The sequence below is a fragment of the Anguilla rostrata genome, chromosome 6, assembly GCF_018555375.3.
Source record: "Anguilla rostrata isolate EN2019 chromosome 6, ASM1855537v3, whole genome shotgun sequence".
NCBI classification, from domain to species: Eukaryota; Metazoa; Chordata; class Actinopteri; order Anguilliformes; family Anguillidae; genus Anguilla; species Anguilla rostrata.
This window is the reverse complement of record NC_057938.1, coordinates 36,952,050-36,975,650: the sequence shown is the minus strand read 5'-3', so window position 1 is coordinate 36,975,650 and position 23,601 is coordinate 36,952,050. Positions and strand designations below refer to the sequence as shown.

The 23,601-nt window shown below is 43.0% G+C and overlaps 1 protein-coding gene across 2 annotated transcripts in view; it reads left to right on the top strand.

Moving 5' to 3' along the window:
• The first annotated feature begins 2,852 nt into the window (after nt 1–2,852).
• The window catches only part of LOC135257053 (brain-enriched guanylate kinase-associated protein-like), a 56,048-nt gene continuing 35,299 nt past the window's right edge, over nt 2,853–23,601 (top strand). The window contains exons 1-2 of one of the 2 annotated variants that reach the window (XM_064339453.1): nt 2,853–2,969; nt 19,812–19,840. In XM_064339453.1, coding sequence (XP_064195523.1) covers nt 2,939–2,969; nt 19,812–19,840 — 60 coding nt within the window. In that variant the 5' untranslated portion in view covers nt 2,853–2,938. Of the gene's footprint in view, nt 2,970–19,811; nt 19,841–19,906; nt 20,142–23,601 lie in introns of those variants that run through there. The other variant, XM_064339454.1, reaches the window with a different exon arrangement.

Genomic DNA, 23,601 nt, shown 5'->3' with positions numbered 1-23,601 from the left:
CAATGGAGGGAAACTATTTGCTTAGTATTTTGCATGCGTTCTTTCAAGATTAAAAAAGAAGGCACTGGGGGCCTTGATGCTACAAAACTGTGACCTAACCAAAGCCCCCTTTACCCTCTCATTGAAGAACAAAGTAAGCTCCTGTCTCACCACCTTACCTCTTCTCAATCTTTCAGCAATTAGCTAAAAATGATTGGCTAAAAATCTGTAGTCTTTCCTGACCTACAGCATAAACATTGATAAAAAAGAAAATATTCCTCTCAATATCCACCTTTACCATCATAGCCTGCCCCTTCACTATCTCTTGTGTAGACAAGAGAGTAAAATTTAGTCTCAGAGAAAAAAGAATAGCCACCCCAGCACTAAAATTTGTCCCATGACTAAACACAGACTGCCTTTTCCACCACATTGCCCACTTAACTTCATTGTTAATGTCATCGTGCGTTTCTTGGAGGAAAATTACATTGAAGTTCTCCTGTCAAATTCACACTTTTAACCCTTTCCCTCCCTCTATTAATATGTAGAGATCCCACCCACAAAGTCTCAATGAGATTATAAATATCTGGAAAAAAGAGGACAGCCAGAAAAAAGATACATAGTTTAAAAAAGTCAGTGTCAGTGACTTTCATTCACTTATATCCTCTTCAATAAACTGTAAAACTACCTGTGAGCTTGTATGAGCTGCTATTTATCGAAACAGCACCACCCTCAACACTGCGACTGAACAACTGCGGTTGCTACGGTTACCCCAAGATTATGTGCCGACTCATTTCCTCAAAAAACTTTCACTTTTTCTCTGTGCTTTCCGATTGTTTTTTCTGCTGGACTCTCGACTTGTCAAAGTTCAATGGCTACCATTTGGATCCCCCAGCTACAGAGTTCTCAGTACTGCTGGCATCAGCAAGCTCACAGGCCCACTCTGCTCCACCTGAGCCTGGCCATCCCCGCCGTCACAGATGGTTTTGGAACCAGCTATGGGCCAGTCGTTCTGCGGTCTGTTTAGGACATTTGACTCTGATAAAAATCTCAAAAAATCCACAGAGAAAACAATGGGGACCTGTGGTCGCATAAATCATGTAAGTTCTATTTTCATGCTTAATGCACAGCAAAATATCAAGTGTTTGTGCCGGTGAATCTAAAAACCTGAGCACTTAGCATCTAAAAGACATCAGATGTTTCATTGCAGGGTTTTTACACCCCAGAGAAATCATTCTAAACAAGCTGGCAAACTTCCCAAAATGTGACAGTATGTGTTGATCACATCATTAATATCAAGACTTATATTTAAAGTACCGGCCATCCTGTTTTTGACTGTATGGATGGGAAGCCACTATCCCCACCCAATGGCATCTACCGTTTCAGCTTAATAACAGTTCTGGCTTTATCTACTGTTCGGATGGATGGACTAATCTTTATCTACAAATCATATACTTTATGTCTGAGTGAGTGATTGGGTTACTGGGTGATCTGAAGCTTGGTACCATTTTTTGGTTTTGGTTTTAGCTGTCACATACATACGTACATTCACAATACATCGCTAAATGCCCACAGATCCATTTGCTCTTATTGACCCACAGCGCTTGGAATCTACCCCATCATTCCCCTCCATTAGGCGTTCCATCAATATGCCTGTACCATCAATGTTCCTAGCCCTGGAGCTACTGACCTGAAAAGGCTCAGTTGTTGTTACACAGGATAAACAGGCCAGTCTGTGCTGTGCTACACGTGGCCTACATGATGATTTCTAGTCTAATGTTTTTTGAATGAGACTGTTGACTGTGTCTTTGGGGAGCTCAGCTTCAAGTAAACACAAATAAACGCATCCCAGAGGTCAAAGCGAATGAAAGTGGGTTGGATGTGCCAGTGGTCAGGAGCTTGGACAGGCCCACAGGGGAGATGTGTATCCAGGTCATAAGTGTGATTTTGGGACTGAAAACTGCCTTTAAAAATGCTCAGGGCTATGAACCATGGTTCAGTGGTTGATTTGGACCATTAGGGAGCACACATCTCAGAGTCACTGCACTCATCAGCAGCAGCATTGTCGCAGAAGAGCATCAACAAGGATGGCAGCTGCCCACACCTCATCACTACAGGGCAGTCGCAGGACAGATCCTGACACCCACTTTTCTACCGCATCTGCATCCTGCCCAGTGTTCTCCAGACACAAGGAAGATCAGGAGGTCCTGCCCCAGACTTCTGACATCATCTCATCCCCCATCCTCCCAAGCACCAGCCACCAGTTACAGAGGGTCAACCTGGGCCAGAGGCGAAGTCTGGAGGAGAGGAGAGGTTCTAGCAAGAGTGATAGTACCCACAGCTCTGGGGCAACCTCATTAATGTGCAGCTTACATGTAAATTTCAACAAGGTACTAGAGGAGAGAGAGAGCCAGGCTGTGTGTCCACCATACCACAGGGGTAGGCAAGGTTTTGCACCGAGCCCAACACCCAGCACAACAACATCCGAAGGAGAGTCGGTGTCGCTGGAGCAGGAGATCGAAGACATGTTGAGGTTCTCACAGTTCCTGGACGAGGTGACCTGCAGTATATTGGACCCTGACAGCCTGCAATTCTTTAGCGCACCCGCACAGAGGGGTGCGGCTCACCGCAGGAACAGCCAGACTGGGGCTACTTCGTCCGAGGTCCACTCGGTCCAGGGGTGGACCAGGAGGCTGCCCTCCTGCAAGGTGCTGGACTATAACGAGACTGTGATTAGGATGCAGGAGGTTCCCAGCTATCCAGAGGTATCTGGAGACGTCAATCCGGAGACAGACATCAACAGCGCAAGGAAGGATGAGGAACCAGAGATGAGCGGCCCTGCAGGAGTCCAGAGAGAGACCCCACCAGAGAGGGAGGGAGGATGTATTGATGCCCATTCTAAGCTTGTACACGGGATCTCTGCAAGAAACCGCCTCAGAGGACTATTCAAATCTCCAAACAGATGCACCTCCTTGCCTTGGGATATCAGCGTGGTAAGTGTCCAGCTGCATGCCCACCTGAACCTCCAGGAAGCTTCCAAATAACCTGCCAGAATGGACTCACTCATGCTCAGTAATCAGTCATTAATAGTAATGTATTATCATTACCAATCAAATTACAGCCAAGTTGTGTGAAGCTACTTTTAAAATTAAAGTAACACTATTTTTAAAAACCAGGGGTTAAAATCAAGCTGGAACTATCCAGAATGGTGTTCGGCAACTTTAGGAAATATATGAATGAAGCTGTACTTCAATTTGACAACCAGTTTCATGACTAACTGGTGAAAAATTCCATTAGCTACCTAGCAATGAGTTTGAGTCCCACTTGCACCATTGCTGGCTATGGCTGGAAGTCTGCACTGGCAAGGCAACAATTGGCCCAGCCTCGCCTGGGAATAAAAGGGAATAAGCTGGCTTGTTCTGTTGTTCTCATTGTACTCTAGCGGCCACTCCTGGTCAAGCCAGGTGCCTGTGGACGCAGGAACTGAGAACCTCGCTGTCCTCCGATGACATGGACAGGATATAATTTATGGTGCATCTGTAGTGTGGGAAATTGTGCAATAGGCATCATATGAATCGAAGGAGTCACGCATCTGCCCTCTTCTCTTGGTGTCGACAGGAAGGGTTGCAGGAGGAGTTTCAACAACTTCAGTTGTGTTCAAGGTTATCAGGGGATAAAATCATGGATAAAATATAAAATAAAATAAAAAACAACAAAATTTTAAAATCATTCTCTCTAACCACACCAATTACTGTCAAAAAGTTTGATTCTTTAAAATTAATCAGTACATTTGAGTCAGTAAATCAACATGAATCAAACTTTCAAGTTTTTGAGTTGTTCCACTTACTTTCTCAGACATAACCGTTAAAAAAAACACTCGCTTTGCCGAATATGCTATTTAATTTTTAATTCTGCGCATCTGGCTCAAGCTCAAGTCACTCACTTGCAGCTCTAGCAAGGCGTAGGTGCTCAACACTCATGAATTATAACAGTTGTATTTCTCTATTCCTGCTGAGGTATTGCATCCTTAAAATATCTTTTAGAAGTGAGATAAGTCTCTTTATTCAGTACAATGCAGGTGAACTGATTAAGCATGTGATACAAGTTTAGTTTGCCATTTTAGACATTGCCTTGTGAAACAAATGCATTATTAGAGAGACTATAAATTTTTAGTGATAGCAATACAAAATCAATTTGCGAATGGCTGTAGTAGACCATAGAAATTGTCAGTATGCATGGGTGTATTGCACCCCATTCTTAAAGGAATTGAAAGGAGGTCATTTGATTGGCTATGAGTGAATTCTCCTGCAACACACACACTGATAATATATTCAGCATAATCCAGCCCATTTTCAACATGCACCGCAAGGTTTGAGCTGTGCACTCCTCGCCTCTAGTCATGAAAATGCCATCATTCTGTAGCCACGCCCAGTGCACCCATACGCCGTGCCCATGCTTCCATGATTCCGGAAAATAGCGCCCAAACACTTTTGCATTATTTAATTGTTTATTATCAGTTGCAAATAATTCAAATTTAATTGCTACGGTCTGTTTGTATTATATAATTAAGAAATATGCCCTCATAGTGTTGCTTAAAAAGTTCTAATTATCATCAACATTGTCATAACATCATTATAAACACCCCTGTGACAATATTTTTTCGAAAACCTAAACACTTCTTTTGCTGAAGATAACATTTACTGTTTCTGTCTGTCTCCCTGCTGCTTGGAGCAGGCATTAGTGGGCGGCATAAACCCAGCGAGTCAGTCCTCATTCAGTATGCTACTTTTCAGTATGAGTTTTCATACCAACTGAATCTTTCAGTGCATTTTGTTCTCTGAGTTTTTCAGTACAGTCAGAACATTTTGTTCGAGTCTTCGAGTACATTCAGTTCAATCAGTGCATTTTGTTCATTGAGTCTTTCAGTACATTCCGAGTATATTCAGTACAATCAGTACATTGCTTATGAGTCATTCATTTCGAACTTTCAGCAGATTAACAAATTTAATGAAATGAACGAAAAACCAGTCTGATTCACTTGCGCTCCAGCAGTCTACATGTCTACCAATTTTGACACAAATGCCTAAAGTGCAAATACAAAAAAAATCCCTTTTGTATAGTGATTGCAAATATGCCTGATGCTTACACTTTGATCATTTAGTGAAATGTCTTGTCATTATGTCACTATTAGTATGGAGCGTTGGGGAGATGTGAACTAGTCAGAGCAGTATGTGCAATAGGGATAATGAGGAAGAGGGGGCTCAGCTCGTTTGGTGAATTGAATCAATACTGGAGCTGAAATTAACTTTCAGTACCTATCATTGACAGTTCAGTATGTACCAACATACTGACAAAAATATTAATTTGTTCAATTTGGAACAGCACTAACCCCTATGAACAAAGAAGACAATCACTGGTCTCCTCATACCTACATAACATGGAATTACATTGAAATGCCTATTTTTCTGAAAAACTAGTTCACTTGCTATCACGCAGTTAGATACTACATTATTTTGGATAGCTACAGTAACTAGCTAGCCATGCTACCAGTTTCAGAGAACAGAGTGCATTTGCTATGTCAAAGTCCATCCATCCATTCATCCATTCTCTAAACCGCTTAATCCAGGTCAGGGTCGTGGTGGCAAAGGGGCAAGCAGAGCAGCCCAGACGTCCCTCTCCCCAGCAACGTCCGTTAACTCATCCCGGTGGATCCCCAGGCGATCCCAGGCCAGCCTTTGAATATAATCCCTCCAGCATGTCCTAGGTCTACCCATGAGTCTCCTCCCCGGTGGCCGAGCCCAGAACACCTCCAGAGGGAGGCACCCAAGGAGGCATCCTTATCAGATGCCCAAACCACCTCTAACTGACTCTTTTCAATGCGGAGAAGCAGCGGTTCTACTCTGAGGTCCTCCAGGATAGCTGAGCTCTTTATCCTATCAAGGAGAGTAAGCCCTGCCACCCTATGGAGAAACCCCATTTTGGCCGCTTATATGCACGATCTCACTCTTTCTGTCACTACCCATAGCTCATGCCCATAGATGAGAGTAGGGACGAAGATCGACTGGTAAATTGAGAACTTTGCCTTTCGGCTCAGTTCCTTCCTCACCACCATCGTCCAATACAATGCCTGCATTACTGCGGCCGCGGTACCTAGATGGCTGGCGATCTCCGAATCCCACACTCGTGAATGAGACCCCAAGATACTTGAACTCCTCCACCTGGGGCAATTGCTACTCCTTTACTTGAAGAGGGCAAACCATCTTTTTCCGGGAGAGGATTATGACCACAGACTTGGAGGTGCTGATCCTCATCCCGACCGCATCACACTCACACACAGGCCAAGAGAGTGACGTTATCTGCAAACAGCAGAGATGCTATTCCATTCTCCCCAAACTGGACACACTCCATACCTCGGCTGTGCCTAGAAATCCTGTCCATGTATACCGCGAACAGGAGAGGAGACGAGGTGCACCCTTGGCGGAGTCTGACACCCACTCTGAACGAGCTTGACTTAATACCGAGAATGCGGACACAGCTTTCACTCCGAGTAGACAGGTACCGAATGGTACGCAACAGCGACCCCGGCACCCTGTACTCCTGCAGCACCTCCCACAACATACCCCGGGGAACACGGTTATATGCCTTCTCCAAATCCACAAAACACATGTAGAATGGACAAGCAAAATCCAATGCCCCCTCAAATATCTGTGAGAGGGTAAAAAGCTGGTCTGTTGTTCCATAGCTTGGACGAAACCTGCACTGTTCCTCCTGAATCTGAGGTTCAACTATCGGCCAAAGCCTCCTTTCCAGCACCTTGGCATAGACCTTCCCAGGGAGGTTGAGGAGTGTGATTCCCCGATAATTGGAACACACCCTCCGGTCCCCCTTCTTAAAAATGGGGACCACCACCCCGGTCTGCTAAAGGCACTGTTCCCGACTTCCACGCGACATTGAGGATTCGTGTCAGCCAAGACACACCACTAACGTCCAGAGCCTTTAACACAAATCTCATCCCCCCCAGTGCTCTGCCACTGAGGAGCTCTCCAACTACCCCAGTGACTTCTGCCACAGAAATGGACTCCAGCTCCAGCTGGAAATTGCTCCAGCTCCGCCTCCAAAAAGGAGGGCATGTCTATCGGATTCAGGAGGTCCTCAAAGTGTTTCTTTCACCTTTTGACAATATCCCCAGTTAACGTCAGGGTTTACCATTCCTGCTGACAACAGCCTGAACGGTGTCCCACTTTCCCCTACTGAGGTGCCGAATGGTTTTCCAGAAACTGTGCTGACCGAAAGTCCTTCTCCAAGACCTCTCCAAACTCCTCCCATGCCCCGGCTTTTGCTTCTGCCACTGCCACAGCTGTGGCCTTTTTTGCCTGCCCATACCTGTCTGCTGAATCAGAGGTCCCCAGAGCTAACAAGGCCTGGAATGCCTCTTTCTTCAGCTTGACAGCCTCCCTCACCGCTGGTGTCCACCAGCGGGTCCTTAGGTTGCCGCCAGGACATGCATTGACTAGCTTTTGATCACAACCTCTAGCAGAAGCTTCCACAATAGAGGTTTTGAACAGGGTCCATTCAGACTCCGCGTCCCCAACCTCCTCCGGGATATGGGAAAAGCTCTCTCGGAGGTGAGAGTTGAAATCATTCCAGACTGAGTCTTCTGCCGGACCCTCCCAGCAGACCCTCTCTACATATTTAGGCCTACCTGGTCTGTCTGGCAGCTTCCACCGCCATCTGATCCAACTCACAACCAGATGGTGATCAGTCGACAGCTATACTCCTCTCTTCACCCAAGTGTCCAAAACAAATGGTCGCAGGTCTGATGAAACAACTACAAAGCCAATCATCGACCTCTGGCCCAAGGTATTCTGGTACCATATACAATTATGAACATCTTTGTGTTCGAACATGGTGTTTGTTATGAATAAACCATGGCTAGCACAGAAGTCCAATAACATAACACTGCTCGGGTTCAGATCAGAGAGGTTGTTCCTCCCAATCATGCCCCTCCAAGTTTCCCAGTCATTGCCAACGTGATCATTGAAGTCTCCCAGGAGGACACTGTAGTCAGTAGGTGGGGCTTTTTTCAGCACCCCTCCCACCTTCTTCAAGAAGGCAGAATTCTCTGAACTGCTATTAGGAGCATAAGGGCAAATAACAGTCAGTTTTCCTCTCTGCCACATGCAGTCGCATCGAGGCAACCCTCTTGTCCACTGCAGAAAACTCCAACTGAGTGGCCACCAGCCGGGGACTTTTGAGTATCCCCACTCCCGCCTGGCGCCTCTTACCCTGAACAACTCCCGAGTAGGAGACAGACTACACCCTGTCCAGGAGTTTGGTTCTAGAGCCAACACTTTGTGTAGAGGTGAGTCCAACTATATCTAGTTGGTACTTCTCAACCTTACACACCAGCTCCGGCTCCTTCCCCACCAGAGAGGTAACGTTCCACGTGCCAAGAATCAGTTTCCATTGTTTGGGAGATGACGCATGGATCTACCCTGTTCTTGCCGCATGCCCAATGGGCATTGCACCTGACCCCTACCCTGAACCTTGCAGATGGTAGGCCCACACGGTTGTCCCACAGTCTTTTCAGGCTGGGCCCAGCCGAGATATGTGGGCTGCCCAGCCACCAGGCACTCACCTGCAAACACCACCCCCAGGCCTGCCTCCAGGGATGGGTCCTGGTAACCCTATACCGGGCAGGGTAAACTAAGTTTTGTAATTGTTCACCATAGTTAGGGGTCGATTGGATTATTTTCGTCTGGGTCCAGACCTGTTCACCTTGGGAGACCCTGCCGGCGGACATGTAATACCCCCTACGACATAGCTCCAGGGATCGTAAAACCTCGCAAGCCCTTCTGCCACGACCATGATCCAGGAAGGGTCAAAGTTATGTTTTTTTATTCAAGACTATTACCTACTTAGCAAGCTAATTTCTTATGAACCAACAGTTATCTAATTTTGTCACGGTTGAGGAGGGTGGGACGCAATTGCGGACCGAGGGGATCTAAAAGTTAACCCTGAGGGATAACCACCAAATCGCTGAGCGATAGAAAGGGAAGGGGAAAAACCAAATAATAAAGAGCGAAGTAATCGCTCTCTCCACTCACTGAAACTTCTGTCAGCGGGCTCAGAAAACTAAAAGAAATTAAACACCGCCGCAGCGTAGCTGCCCAAAAAGAAAACCCCCACTAGAAAAACAGAGTGGGGTCACTTACAAAAGAAAAAGGATATTCGCAGCCCGGCGGGTAGAAAACAAAAAGAAAACTAAGAGACGAGGGCAAAATGTGCTCCACAGCACAGAGAGATAACCAACTCGAGAAGAAACTAAACGGTGATCAAATCAGGCAGATAGGATCAACACGGTAACTTCTGCCGATTCTCACACCCCTACACACTAAGAGTCTGACAAACAATGAGTCTGCGCTGAACCCCAGAAATCAGGGGCTACATATAGGCCTCCTACACCTGACCCTCATCAGGGACAATTAGCTCAGACAAATACCTGTGAGGTGCTATCACCTCACCATAGTACTCATACACCTGCCCCTCGTCAGGGTCAATTAACCCGCAGAAATCAGAGAGAGAGGTGCCACCACCTCACAAATTTAAAGTTTTACACTGAAAAACTCTAGTCTTTACGACAGTGTTTGTTAGTTGTTGTAGCATGTTGTAAGTTAGCTAATTGATTAGCAAGTAAAATAAATTACTGTAGCTTACAAAAATACATGCCTAACATAAGGAAATACCCTCAAATTGGTCTTTGATTAAAGGTGTCAACTATTTTAGTGGTTTAATTTGACAGCAAAAAAATAAAGATAATAAAGGAAGAAGATAAAGACGAAGGAGAAAGCTCATTATTTTGAGGGTAAAATAAATTCTGACACTGAATGAACATGAGAGGCTATCTATATTTCAAAAGCATATAATAGAATGAAAATGTTTAAAACATTGCTTAAAAAGCATGAATATAATGAATGAAGTTTTTCTTGAATACAAATGTATACATGCATTTGAGATATATACTTTAGATACATTCTGTATCTTTACAGATGTAAGCTTTTGTTTTTATCATTAAAAGCCCATGTTATTTTAGAGATTTTTAAAAAGTTTTAATGACATAATGAGTGTTGCAAATTACATGGATGTTTTTTATCATTTCTTACATTTATTATGCGACTGGATATTATGATTCTCCAAAATCCCAATAAATGTTTTTTATGATAATCTTATTAAATCAGATTATTTTTAACCAAGCATTCTGTGAATTTAAGTTCTGTATGCCACTTTAAAAAATGGTGACTTTGATTGTTCTGCGCAATTATTCAGTCACTAAGATTTCTGACAAAACCAGGTGTATTTTATTCAAAAATGTAAAATATGGTTTCTAAAATCTGGGAAAAAATGTCAGTCTTTGTTGAGCACCCCTCAGGGCACTTTTACAGACCCCATTTTGGGGATCCCCTATATTAGCTGAAAATACCTCTGGAGAGCCAGCTGCACACATTGCTTTCCTATCACAGACCTTTTCCCTTTGCTAGGACACCCAGCACAATTACTCACAAGTTCCTTCTAGATTTTCCTCCTCAATTCCCAACTGGAGGGGGGGGGGGGCAGAGAGATTGGGCGTGTCCGTCTGCTTCGTTCTGAGCGTGGCCAGTGAGGCACAACGAGCCCCCCCTCTCTCCTGCTTCTGTAGTGGCTCTCTGCAGTGGTCACACTCTCCCAAGCAATATACAAGAAAGACTACGAAATTGACGCCTTGCGAATCACAGGCTCTCAATAATTGATGGGGTGATCTAGAAAATTCACCATTGAATTCTATTCGGTTGCTTCACACTTGCACTATCGCTAGGAGCCTGAACTATTTTAATCAGTGCTGGAAACAAGAACACCCAGAGAAAGCATTTGTGTGCCGCATGCCAAATGTGACAGCTTTTACGAGACAGATTTTGAAAATGCTTGGTACATCTATCCAAGTTTCCCAGGGGGCTTGCATTTTATTTATTTATATTTGGGGAGGAAGAACTCCTGACACCCTTTGATCGACACCCTTTGAGCGGCAGCCAGCTCCATCACCTTAGCAACTGCAGAAGGCCAGGAAGGGGTTGGCTGGTTTGTACAGCTCTATGTTCTCTGTGCTGTGTGTTTTGCTGCTGAAGAAGGAACAAGGGAAGAAACTCGCCATCTGTGAAAATAAACAGAATGTGCGGATGGGAGCCTTTGCAGGAGCAACAGAGGTGTGCAATTAAGAGGGCGGGTGCAGGCAACACTGCATTGTGCGAGGAAGCGTAGGCAGATATGCGTAGGTGGAGTACGCACGCATATGTGTGTGTGTGTGTGTGTGTGTCTGTGCGTGCATGTGTGCAAATATATATGGGCTATACATTTAGACTAAAGAAAATGTGAATAAATGAAAATGCTTGAATTGTCACTGGGATGAAGTTGAATTTCAGATGCTGGTTTGTGCCTTCCTTAGCCAAGCTAAATTTCTAATTATTTGAATGTAGCCATAAAACATGCATATATGGAATTTTACTGGTGGAGAATGTCCTTCCTCTGTTAAGTACTGTACCAAAGCAACATGAACTTGAGGTACTGTTTCTACCTGTGCAACACAGATAGCTTGTTCCCTTCCCTTTCAACATAGCGCTGTGCATACCATATGCGAACAGGCAAGTGCCAATGGCCAGAAAATTAATCTACTAATGTGCATGGTTTTCTTACTACTCTGACTACTTGCACAACAATAGAAATCAGACTCTATTATGCATCTGCTTCTGTGTGTGTGTGTGTGTGTGTGTGTGCATTTGCATGCATGCGTGTGTGTGTGGTTGTGTATATATGCATGTGTGAGTGTGCGTGCATGTGCATGTATGCGTAACAGAATTATTTAAAGATTAAAACCTACAGGTGTGCCTGGTTAAACACTATGATCGTAGTGAGGGAAACACAGGAATCCTGTCATGCTCTTCAGGAATAAGCCGCTTCACTGTCGTTTCTCATGGGGGAACAAATGGGAACGTTGTGGGTCAACTGAGCTGTCTACACAATTCTTCAGTTATTTTACAAAACATGCAAAACCATTTGGTTCAATGGCACTGTAGCTTCCTGTCCGAGGTCACAACACTGTATTGGGGTGGTTTTCCCAAGTAACAAACCTGCACTGTGTTGGCTTAAATGTACAGTGTCCTCCATAATGTTTGGGACAGATAGATTTTTATTGATTTGGCTCAGTACTCCCCAATTTTAGATTTCACGTGTTTAAAGTGCACATTCTCAGCTTTTATTTAAGGTCATTTGTTGGACATCAAAAGACCATTGGCATTTAAGAAAAAGTAGTAATTATTTTGTTGTGGTGCAAGGGTTATCACCCATTGTAATCTTAAATAAGGCCTTGGAATATCTGCATTAATAGAACACAGTGTATTTATTTCCTGTGTTTTGGCTGTTTTGTTAAGCATTAAAAGTACAGAAGCCTGTGTTAATGTGACTATTGTTATGGCCTCCACGCTTCACTCTTGCCTTCATTCTGATACAAGTCAACGTTGGTCTCATCTGCCTCAACTCTCCAGGATCTTTCAGGTATTAGCAAACTGTAACCTGGCCATGCTGTTTTTGTCGTTAGCGAGTGGTTTGCGTCTTGCAGTGTAGCTTCTGTAATTCTGCTCATGAAGTCTTCTGTAGGCAGTGGTCACCAACACATCCACGCCTGCCTCCTGAAAAGCATTTCGGACTTGTCGGACAGGTGTTTGAGGTTTTTTTCTTTATTATGGCAAAAATTATTTGTCATCAACTATATAGGTCAGTGGTTCTCAACTCGGGCCAGAAAGGGCCAGTGTGGTTGCAGACTTTTGTTCCAACCAAGCAGTTACACACCTGATCTACTAATCAAGGTCCTTAGTAAAGACTCCAAAGGGTGATTAGTAGAATCAGGTGTGTAACTGCTTGAGAACCACTGGCATAGGCCTTCCTTAGCCTTGTATGCCCTCTCTGAGTACTTAGCTCACTTTTTTCTTAATGATGTTCCAAACAGTTGACTTTGCTAAGCCTAAGGTTTGGCCTATGTCTCTGAATGTTTTATTATTTATTTCCCAGCCTTATAATGGCTTCTTAGACTTTCACTGGCACAACTCTCCGTCCTCATGTTGACAAATGCCAAAAACAGACTCCAAACGCAATCAAAAGCCTGGAATCAAGACTCAATACTGAAAGCTCTCCTATACCTGCTCTAAGGATACAAATGAACACACCTGACTAATCAGAAACACCTGTGAAGCCATTTGTCCCAAACATTATGGTGCCCTGAAATGGGGAGGGGGGTCTATGTGTAAAATTACTTTTAAAGGATTAGATATACTTGATAAAGTTTCTTCTAAAGAAACTGTACAATGTAAGAGAAATGTTTTTGTCTAATTTTCAAAATGTTGTGCAAATGTTGTGGTTACCACATTGAATTATTTCTTCTCTATTTCCATTAGAATCACACATGAATTAGATAAATTAATAACTATGTGGTCAGTATTAATTATAGCAATTTGTTTATGAATACACCAGGTAACCATTTCATAAATAGGAACGAACAGCTGTTATTAATGACAAATTAATTTATGATAAATTTAGATTTGTTATTTTAGTTTGTCAATCAACTGAATAATGAATAAACTGTTCAGTGCAGTGATTAATCGTGTTGTCCATCTGGGAAATGCTGAAACACTTTTGTTAAACCTGTGCGAGTCCAATCTACAATGTACTCTACATCCATATGACAATGTTCTGCCATTTTGTTTATTTTTTCTACACCTATTGAAAGGTGGAATTCATCCTGCACTTTATTGACTACTGTTTATTGGTTTTATCTTCCATGAAACCTAACCATAATGTTTTTGTAGTGAATGGAACAATTCTTCATTCCTGAGAATGATATTGTTCAAAAATGATAAGGTGTCTGATACTTGCATTTTTAGCGGAAACATATAAAGATTGGCTTGTATATTTAGCACCTTGGCTCAGTGTTTTTGTAATAATATGTCAGTCCAAATGTCTTTGACAATAGTACATTTTCAGATAAGTCAGTGACTTTGCCAAAGCAAAGAATTTTGTACCGTGGCATCCTGCCTGTCCCCCTGAACCAAAGGAGAACTGGGCAGCCATCCCAGCCCCCATCAGCTAACGGCCATCGACGAAAGATAAACCCTCGCATCAGAGCGGGGCACAAAGTGGCCCCCATCGGTGATTCAGCCTAATTAGAAATCAATATGTGAAAATGCACTTCCAGTTCAGGACAAGGACCGAAACGCATTAGTGCTGCCTAACTGCCTCTTGTTTCCCAAGATAGATTTTATTCAGTCATTTTACCTGCGCTGATTTGATCATTAGATAATGATCACAAATTACTCAAAAATGACAAAATATTAATAAGGTAATCATTAAGCACTGGCTTAATTGACTACTATTACTAAAAAGTGCTACTGAATATTTTTACTCATGTAACCAGTTATGTGTAAAGCATAAAGCGGGGGAAACTTAATATATGCGTGCCCCTAATGTGACGATAACAAACTATTGCTAATTATTGTCTAACAAGCAGCTTAATTAGGCAAATATTCAAAGTGTCATTATCATAGCAGTAAAAACATTTTAAAAGTATCATTTGGAACAGTCAACATAATATAGCGGGGGATTATTTTTATAAAATAAAACTATACTTCTTTGTGGACACCTGACAGCTCAAACCAGCCCTAAGACATTATATATTTCATTCAGTTTGCCTGATTAAATGTAACATTGTCATGTGTTAAGTTCTATTTTATGAGAGATACTACATCAAAGTGTGCTCAATCATAAAGATGTCAAATGTTGCTGACCAAAATCTATCCATATCAGAATTTAACATTATCAGTTTTGGGGTTCTGTAAATGGGCAGTAACAATTCATGACACTGATATTTTATAGGAGATATTATATTAGAGTGTGCACAATTTTTAAAAGATCAGTGATAGCTGAGGTCTACCTGATGTGGACATGGAGTGAAGTGGTAAAAGGCAAACATGATTCCGAGTTACAGTATATAACAGGAGCGACATAGTAGTCCAGTTTGGGTCTCCATTAGTATGTCACTAATTAAGTGCTTATTAGCTGGTAATAAATGCTTAACCCACCATTTATTAGCACCTAGTTATGCTTAATGCCTGATACTACATCTGAAGTACTGGATATTGAAGATATTTAAATCACCTTGTTGTCAGTATTATTAGTATTAGTATTAGAAGGGCAATCGGTCCTAACAGTTAGGAGCACAAACCATCTTCTGCTGGCTAACCAACAAGAGACACTAGACAAGTAAAATGTCCAGTGTTAATTTAGCTCTAACAGAGTACATATATGAGTCCACATGAGTTGATTTAACACTGAACATAGTACTATGGAGGTGTGACTGAGGTACTTACATGTTTGAACAGGCTTAATAAAGGGGGTTACAGGAGTAGAATAAGGGGGGTTGTCTATATTCATTTGTTTACAGCTAGAAGGGACAGTGGCAGACTAGATATTCAGTCCCTTTTGTTATATTTCAGTTAACTTCTAATGAGAGGGAAAATAGAACTACTTTAATGGGCAAGTGCTTCTCTTTGAATGTTGATACAAAATCTCAAGTTGTCATTGCTTTAACTCTGCAGTTCAACAAAAGTGGTTTTAACAAATGCAGGCAAAAAAAAAAAAAACATTAATGCACAAGGATCCATCAGTCAATTACTCTTTGCTCAGAGATGAAATAGTGGTGATAGAAGTTATTATTGCGATGGAAGATTAGAGTCATGACCGTTAAACTGCTGCAATTTAGCTGTCAATCACAGCATGGGGAATATGGTGCTAATTAGGCTAAGTAAGTTAATATCTGCTTACAGGTTATGTGATGTGGGAGTATTGTGCATTGAAAGCATTGTTATCAGCATTCAGTATTTTTATGTAATGAGTGTAGTCTGTAAGGTGAAATAGTGTAATGCAATGCAGCAAGCATTTTTGTGTAATTTGATAATAGGAATGGTGATAAAACACCAAAACAGTTTCCCTAATTAAATAAGCCCTGGCAAACATTCAGAATGTTTAATCCTTCAGGTGGCTTGGATTCATTCTTCAAATACTCATCCTGGAGTGAAAACGTCCTTCAAGACACATCTGACAAGACTAAACTGTACAGATTCAGCCTAAGATCACAGCATCACATTTAAAAAAATGTTTGTCTTTTCAAAGGATCAGTGATCACAAAAGTGCTGCAATGGACTTTCAGAGAGAGCGGAGTTATCTTTCTTAGGGCACTTCAAAGTGACCTGAGTTTGGTTTTGTTTTTTGTTACTTTCACACCAACCTTTCTTGCAAGTGTCGGGCATACTGGTACTGTAAGAATCCTCTCAGATACACCAAACAGCGGAAGTACTGTATTCGTGTGGCGATGGAACGCATTGTAGTCTGAACTAGTGCTACTGGAACAAGATGAATTTAATAATATCTTGGTTATCTGACTCCAAAATATTGATTTAACCTTCTCTCCATGCAAACAGTTTTACATAGGAGGAGACTGCAAATGATCCGCCAGTAGCTCTATATGGATCGCTATCTTGGTACGCAGACGTGCCTCTGGCTTGTGTAGCCTGCATAGATACAATTGTGTATCTTACAATGACGCTAGTGTGTAGGTGACTACAGGGTGCAGATATCTATATGTATGTTAGGACCTTAAAACTGTTAGGTGTACAGTGATAGGAGTCAAAGAGGAATGCCAGGTTAAGGTGAATGCAATCTATTGTACAGTGGGTTCAATAATGGCAATATACAATGGTGCAAAATGTGTGTAGTGGAATAGCTATATGCGAGTCTCCTCAAACCATTCTGCTTTTCCGCTTATATACCCAAGGATCAAAGGAAAATGTCAAGTCATCAAATAAAGACAAAATCATAACAAAATAGTAAAATTACTGATCCTTCTTGTCCAAGCTCTGTAAGCCTATCAAACCAGGTTAATCTTAGTAGTACAGCTAGGTGCTGACCTGCTCACTTTTGAATGGTGTTCCAAGATCTTTAGTCCACGCCCACTGTACACCATTAAAGACACCAATTTGAAGTTTTAGTATAGCTGATCCAGTATGTTTAGTGACTGCCATCTTTTTTTTAATAAAACCCTGTTGGTAAGCTCAGTGAACATGTCCGTTTTCCTTTGGGAGTCTGATAAGGGGCACGCTTCTGTATAAACCACCCAACAGTACACTTCCAAAATTACTTTTCAATTTGATGTTGTAGTTTGCTTATGTTTAGAAAATACCATTTCCCAATTTTTAAGTAAAAAAATTGACTTATAAAAGCAGGACTATTTTCTGGAAAAGGAGTAAACAGAATAAAGCAGATTGGTTTGCTGCCTCAATCTAAAAACCTGAGTACTCCCTCTGTGGCAGTGTTAGGGAATGTTCTTCCATTCAATTACAACGTGTGCGGTCCCCTGAAATCTGCGTGTGGTGGGGAGTGCCAGTGGTGTGCCGCAGTGTTGACCCCCCACAGTGCTGCCTCAGACCCCCACCAGTCTCAAGCAAGGCATGACATTGTTCTGGAGCTGCAACTGTGGAGCATAGAATTCCACTATCTCCTTCCCAACATATAAATGTACAAATAAATAGATAATATATTCATAAATAAATGCATTTTAATCCAAAATCTTATTCTACAAATATCCTCAGGATGAGAGCTTGCCTGCCTGCCCTCTTCAGTCATTCAATAAAATAAATAAAAAATAAATAAATAGATGAATTCTACTACTAATTCTACTTGTCTTCTAATCACAGACAATTCTTCAAACACGGCGAATAGGCTTTTTTCAGTAAATCATAAAGATAACGCGTGTCAATCAATGAGAGAGGGGCAGCGTGGGTGGTTTTCAGAATAGGGTTTTGGAATAGACAGGAAGGTGTCCTCACCACGGTCACCCCAGCAATCAGGGTACTGATGACGAACTTGCACCTCTTCGGCACCAAGCAAATGTCTGTGGATTGACAGGTCAGGGGCGCTTCCTCCACTGCTGGGTTGCCACTGTGGTGCTTGCTGAATATTAATCCACTCACAAGGCTTGCTGCTGAGCATCCAGGAAACCCCCGCTCTCTCTGTTACGAGGGGGACAGTTACCCTGGGAACAGACAGGGACAGCAACTTCCTCCTGCTTGAACCCAGGGTGCCAATGACAACAGGAAGCAAGAAATTATATATATTTTTTTTCAATTTGTTTATTATTCTTCTGGAAATGACGAAGTTTAAACCAATCAAATGAGGCGACATGTAGCTGGAGCCAATTAGCAGTGCTGACAGGGACTGCAGGTGCAAGTTGTCCAGATTGACAGTGACATCCGGGGAGGGTAAGAGTATAGCAACAGCATGATGAGACACCAGCGAGTACAGTACACTCATCATAATGGGACAGGAGGAGAAGCTGAGGAGGAGTTACCATAGCAATTTACAACAGCTTCTCTCTGCAGAGACTGACTTTTTTAAAGCTAAGGTGAGTCACTCTCCCTATGGCAGAGTGTGCTTGCCACACTCAAATATGTACTTTCATTTTTTTAAGGTATGACATTTGAAGCAGTGTTCTCCTGCAATGTGTATTAAATGTGGAGATGTACCACTTTTTGGCCAAATCTTTGACTAGAAGTGTATTTGATTTGCAATGGTTTGGACATTGCTATTGTTCTGGGTGTGCTGTTTAGCATTTGGCCCGCTGAGCATTTTAGTCACAGATTCATGCTCACTTGTGATAGTTTCACACGTTTGAAGGTGGAGTTCGTTTAAATTTCATATGTATGCAATATTACTGCATCAAGGAGATGACTGTACACAAGATACACGAGCTACATATGTACAATCTCAACTCTTGAGTGAATTTGGATTCATTTAAAGATAATTCAGCTAAGTACAGTGGTTGTGTTAAGTCTACTGTTCTGCCACATGATCCTCCACATGAAAACCCACATCAAGGTTCCACAATTTTCTCTGAATCTCTGACCCTGGACCCTGCTTACATTCAGATCTGTGCACATCTAGTCACCTTAATGACACCCTCTGAAGGCAACCACACTTCACGCTGGGTCCTACTCTCAGTACAATTGAAAATGTAAACTCCTCTTGTTTAATCTCAGCCTTTTGCATAATGCATGACAGAGAATAGTCCCTCTTCTGAAATAACCATGAGGCAACTCCCCAATGAGAGAGAAAGCAAGAAAGAGAAGACAGAGAAAGAAGGAAAGAGAGTCTATCTATGCGTGAACATGTTGTGTGTATGCATGGGTACACAGTAAAATGTCCAGTGTTAATTCAACTCTTAACACATAACATTTGGTCCCAGAGTGGGACCAAATGTTCTCCGTTAAGAGTCTGGACATTTTGCTGTGTATATGTGATGATAGTTTGTGTGCGTGTGCGTGTAACTGTGAGTGTGTTTGTGAGCATGAGCGATACTCAACAGATTAGAGGACCTGTGACTCTCCATTTCTCTCCTCAGTCTGTCCTCATCGGTGCAGCTCCCGAGCTCCACGCTGCCCGTGGCTCGGTGCTATGGTGCATCTCTGCAGTCTGTCATAACCGCCCACTCCCCTGTTATTCAGTTTGTTTTTTTTTTTTAACCCCCTCTCCCTCTCTCCCAGTGCATCTAGTGCAGATGTGGGTTTGTTTACCAGCGCCGAGCGTGCGAGACGAACCGTGGGTGAGCGCTCGTTACGGCTGGGCTGCGGCGACCGCGCGCGGCTCCGGTGCGATCCCGCCCCGTCTGCTCGCTCGCTCACTCAATCCGCTCTGATTCCTTTCAGGCCTCCGACGGCGAGCAGCGCAACATGAGGTAAGGCTCCTTTTTTTTTCTTTCTTTCTTTCTTTTTTTTTTTTTTTTTTTTTTTTTTTTTTACTTTTCATTCGTGCTGAACCCACCCCCTTCCCTCTCTCCTCCGCTGACTCCCCTCCCCAGCCCTCTCACTCTGCTGTTTTCCTCGCCGCGATGCTGCTCGGCGTCTGTTAAAGCTCGCTAAGCCAATATCGGGGAAAAACGCTGTGCACCATAAAGAAAATTGCTCTGGAGAGGGGAGAAAGTGCTTAGGACTGTTGCGACTTCATCAGCTGGAAATGAGATTTCACGCTAAGAAATGGTAAGAGAGGGATGTGCTGGGGAAAATATTTTATTTATGAAGCTGCTGCTTGCGTCTTGATGTGTTTGTGTGCGAGCGTGTGTGTGTGTGTGTGTGTGTGTGCGTGCATCTTGATGTGTTTGTGTGTGTGCATGCGTGCGTGTGTGTGTGTGTGTGCCTGTGTGTGCGCACATTCCATTGTGTGTGTATCTGTGTGCTTGTGCATTTATGCGTCTGTGGGTTTCTATTTATGCACTTGTAGGTGTGCGTCTGTGAACATGTCTGCCTATGTATATGAGAGTATAAACATGAGTGTGCTCTTTTATTGTCTGTTATTTGAAGAAAAAAAAAAGAATGGGTTGTTAAAATATTATTGATGATATAATGACTTACTGGTATGTGTAATTTCATAGTGAATCCTCTGACTACTTAAAGCCATCTGAATGCTGGGAAGTCCATGAAATTAAATTAGATATCTGCCTTTTTACCATTAAGCGACCATTGAGAAAAACATTGCATGCTGGGTGAATCCACAAATCTCTCTTTTCCTGAGGTGAGAGCATTGAGCTCTGTGCGGAGACAGAGATTAGGTGTGTGAAAAGAGGAACTGTGAGCTTGCTTTTGCCTGTGTGTGCTATTGCCGCTCTCTTATTGTATGTGTTTAAAAGCGCTTTCATGGGGAAGAAAACCGTCATGCTCCGTGTGTTGAAGCATGCGGTACGTATCTGCCAGCCCTGTAGCTTCCAACAAAAAGTTGAATTGATCAGAGTAAAGAGGGGCAATTTGACTCTGAGGGGGAAATTACACTGGAGGCAGACTGAGTCATCTTCGTTGGATGCAGATCTGATGCTGGTGTTATGTAACTACAGCTGAAAGTAGTTTTCATTCCCGTCACTGTGATGAGATGACAGCCGTCACCCTCACTGAGCCATCTGAGCACGCTCAGAGCTTAACTCCAAGAGAAGAACTAATATTGAATGTAGGCACCGCCGGCCATAACCTAACCACAACAAGGACTGGATCGCCTCTCCTTCTCACTGTCTCATGTACTCTTTAGAACAGGGGTGTCCAGCCTTATCCAAAAAGGGCCAGTGTGAGTGCAGGTTTTGGTTTTAACCCAGCACTAAGACATCCAATTCAACTAATTAAGGAACCGTGGTCTTCATTCAAGACCTCGATGAGCAGAATCAGGTGTCTTAGTGCTGGGTTAAACCAAAAACCTGCACTCACTCTGGCCCTTTTCGGATAAGATTGGACACCCTTGGTTTAGAGAATTCCACAAGGTGCTAAAGGGAATTAGAAAGGATCTGAGGTGATAGGGCCAGATTACTTCCCCTGCCCAGAAACGAAATACAGACAATAACTTCTTAATAAAGAACAAAAAAAAAAACATCTTGCCATTATCAGGCACTGTCCTCTGGTTTGTGAAGCGGGATTGCACTTTATTAGGGAACTGGGCTTGAAACCAGAGAGTGGCGTGTCCGATCTCCAGGTGTTTCCCCGCTGTTGCACGCTCTATCCCAAACCCCTGCCCACAGGGCACCCACCATTTATGCTCCAGTAAACATCCAGCTGTGTTAACAGATGAAATTTATGGTAGTACTGCCAGCAGAGGGTGTCAGACACACATACTGAAAAAAAGTTCACAGAGGACAGACATTGAATGAAAAAGTTGACGTGACTTGAAAATTTAGGAAGGCCTCCAAAACACCAACAATTCCATGTATATTATTTGCGAGGGCTTGGTAACAGTGTCAGTGATAGCCTGTTAGATGTAGAGCCTATGGGTTGCAACAATGCTGTCACAAAAACATAGGCGCAGTTGAACAAGTTGGAGAATAGCATATAGTGCATTTAAATTGCTCTGAAATAACGATTTGTATTCACACGAACGTTCAGCTTTGGAAAATAAATCTCCCATGGATGTTGGAAAGGCTGTGAAATATACGGGCTTTTGTGAAAGAATGAAATGGTTGCCATGGAAATTGACACTGTATAAGGCAGGATATTCCTATTTCTTTGATTTCTCTCAGGCTTATGTCTGCCAATTGAGGCATTATGCAAGGTAAAGTCCCTTCGTAAAAGGCAGTTAAGGGGGCATTGTAAGTGTGTGCACCCAGGGGATGAGTAATTTTATTTCCACAATTTTTCACCCCAATTCAAAATTTGCCAAGCACATCTGACTCAGCCCGGCAAATGCAGCTGGCTTGGTATCTGTGTGCTTTCCTCCTGTAAAATTGAACTCTCAGGCATACATGTCAACTGCTCTAAAGGTCTGAAGGTGCTGATAATAATAGCATTATAATAGCATTATAATAGCTATGATGATTGTAATTATGATGATGAGGATCATGATGGTGATTATTATTATTTTATTTTATTTTTATTATTATTATTATTATGTTCTGGATGATTAAGTGCTAGGTTGCCTTTACATAGGAGCCAGACTACCAGATTTAGGTCAGTCTTTTCTTTCCATTTCACCCGCCATCGTTTCCTTTCCTGCTGATTTTCAGCCCGCCCACGGCTTTGACTCAAACCCAGGAACGGCAGATGCACCCGACAGGCGCGCCAGAGAGGCTGTCCAAAACGCAGCCTTGCCCAAGCCTATGCAATCCTGTCCACTGACATGACATAGGCTAGCTTGTCCTAATGGGGTTAGGGTCACGGTCAAGGCTGCGGCGGAGCGCGCTACAACGGTCAACGAGATTTCCGGTTTTGGGAAACGGCTCCCCATTTTGCACGGCCGAGCTGCCGGCGCTTGAAGTCAGCGCGGTCGTGGGTTTTTAAAACGCCGCGGTTAATGGTGTCACCCGGACCGCGGCCCAGACGAGCTCCGGGTCGGCGTCTCCCCTGAGATAGCTTTTTCGTTCTTGTGTGGCCGCGTGCAAAAAAAAAAAAAAAAAAAAAGCTGACGGCTTCGCTGGCTGCTTTGTACCATCTTGCAATTACATCCTCCAGCTCTGGCGGGGGGGAAACGGGGATGCGAGCCCAGCTGTCAGCTCCACTTTCTGCAGGGGCCCGGGGAAAGACAGGCTCAGATAAGCAAAAAAAAAAAACCTTCAGAAGAATTCTGGGTTGCAAACGAGACCTTTGAGTGTTCGCTCGGTGCAGAGGCCTTCGGGTTTCGAGGGCAGGTCCACATTTGAAAGGCTTCCTGCTTATCCTGCAGGAACATGCCATCATTTTCACATGGACAGATTCCATCTTCCAATACGGATATATTCCCATTGGCTGTCTTTCTTTTTTTGCCTCATTTTTTTTTTTACAACCCATCTTTGAGTAATAACCTGAAAAAGGAATTGGCAGTAGGCTTTATTTTCCCTGTCAGCTATTCAATTTTTCTTGTCGTATATTAGTAATATTACTGTGACAGATATCATTGGTTGAAGCATGAAAAAGCTGACCATTGATAAGGATGCTCGTTCTTAAGGACTCCATGTTTTTTTTTAGGTGAGAAAATATCCAAGTGTTTGGTCGT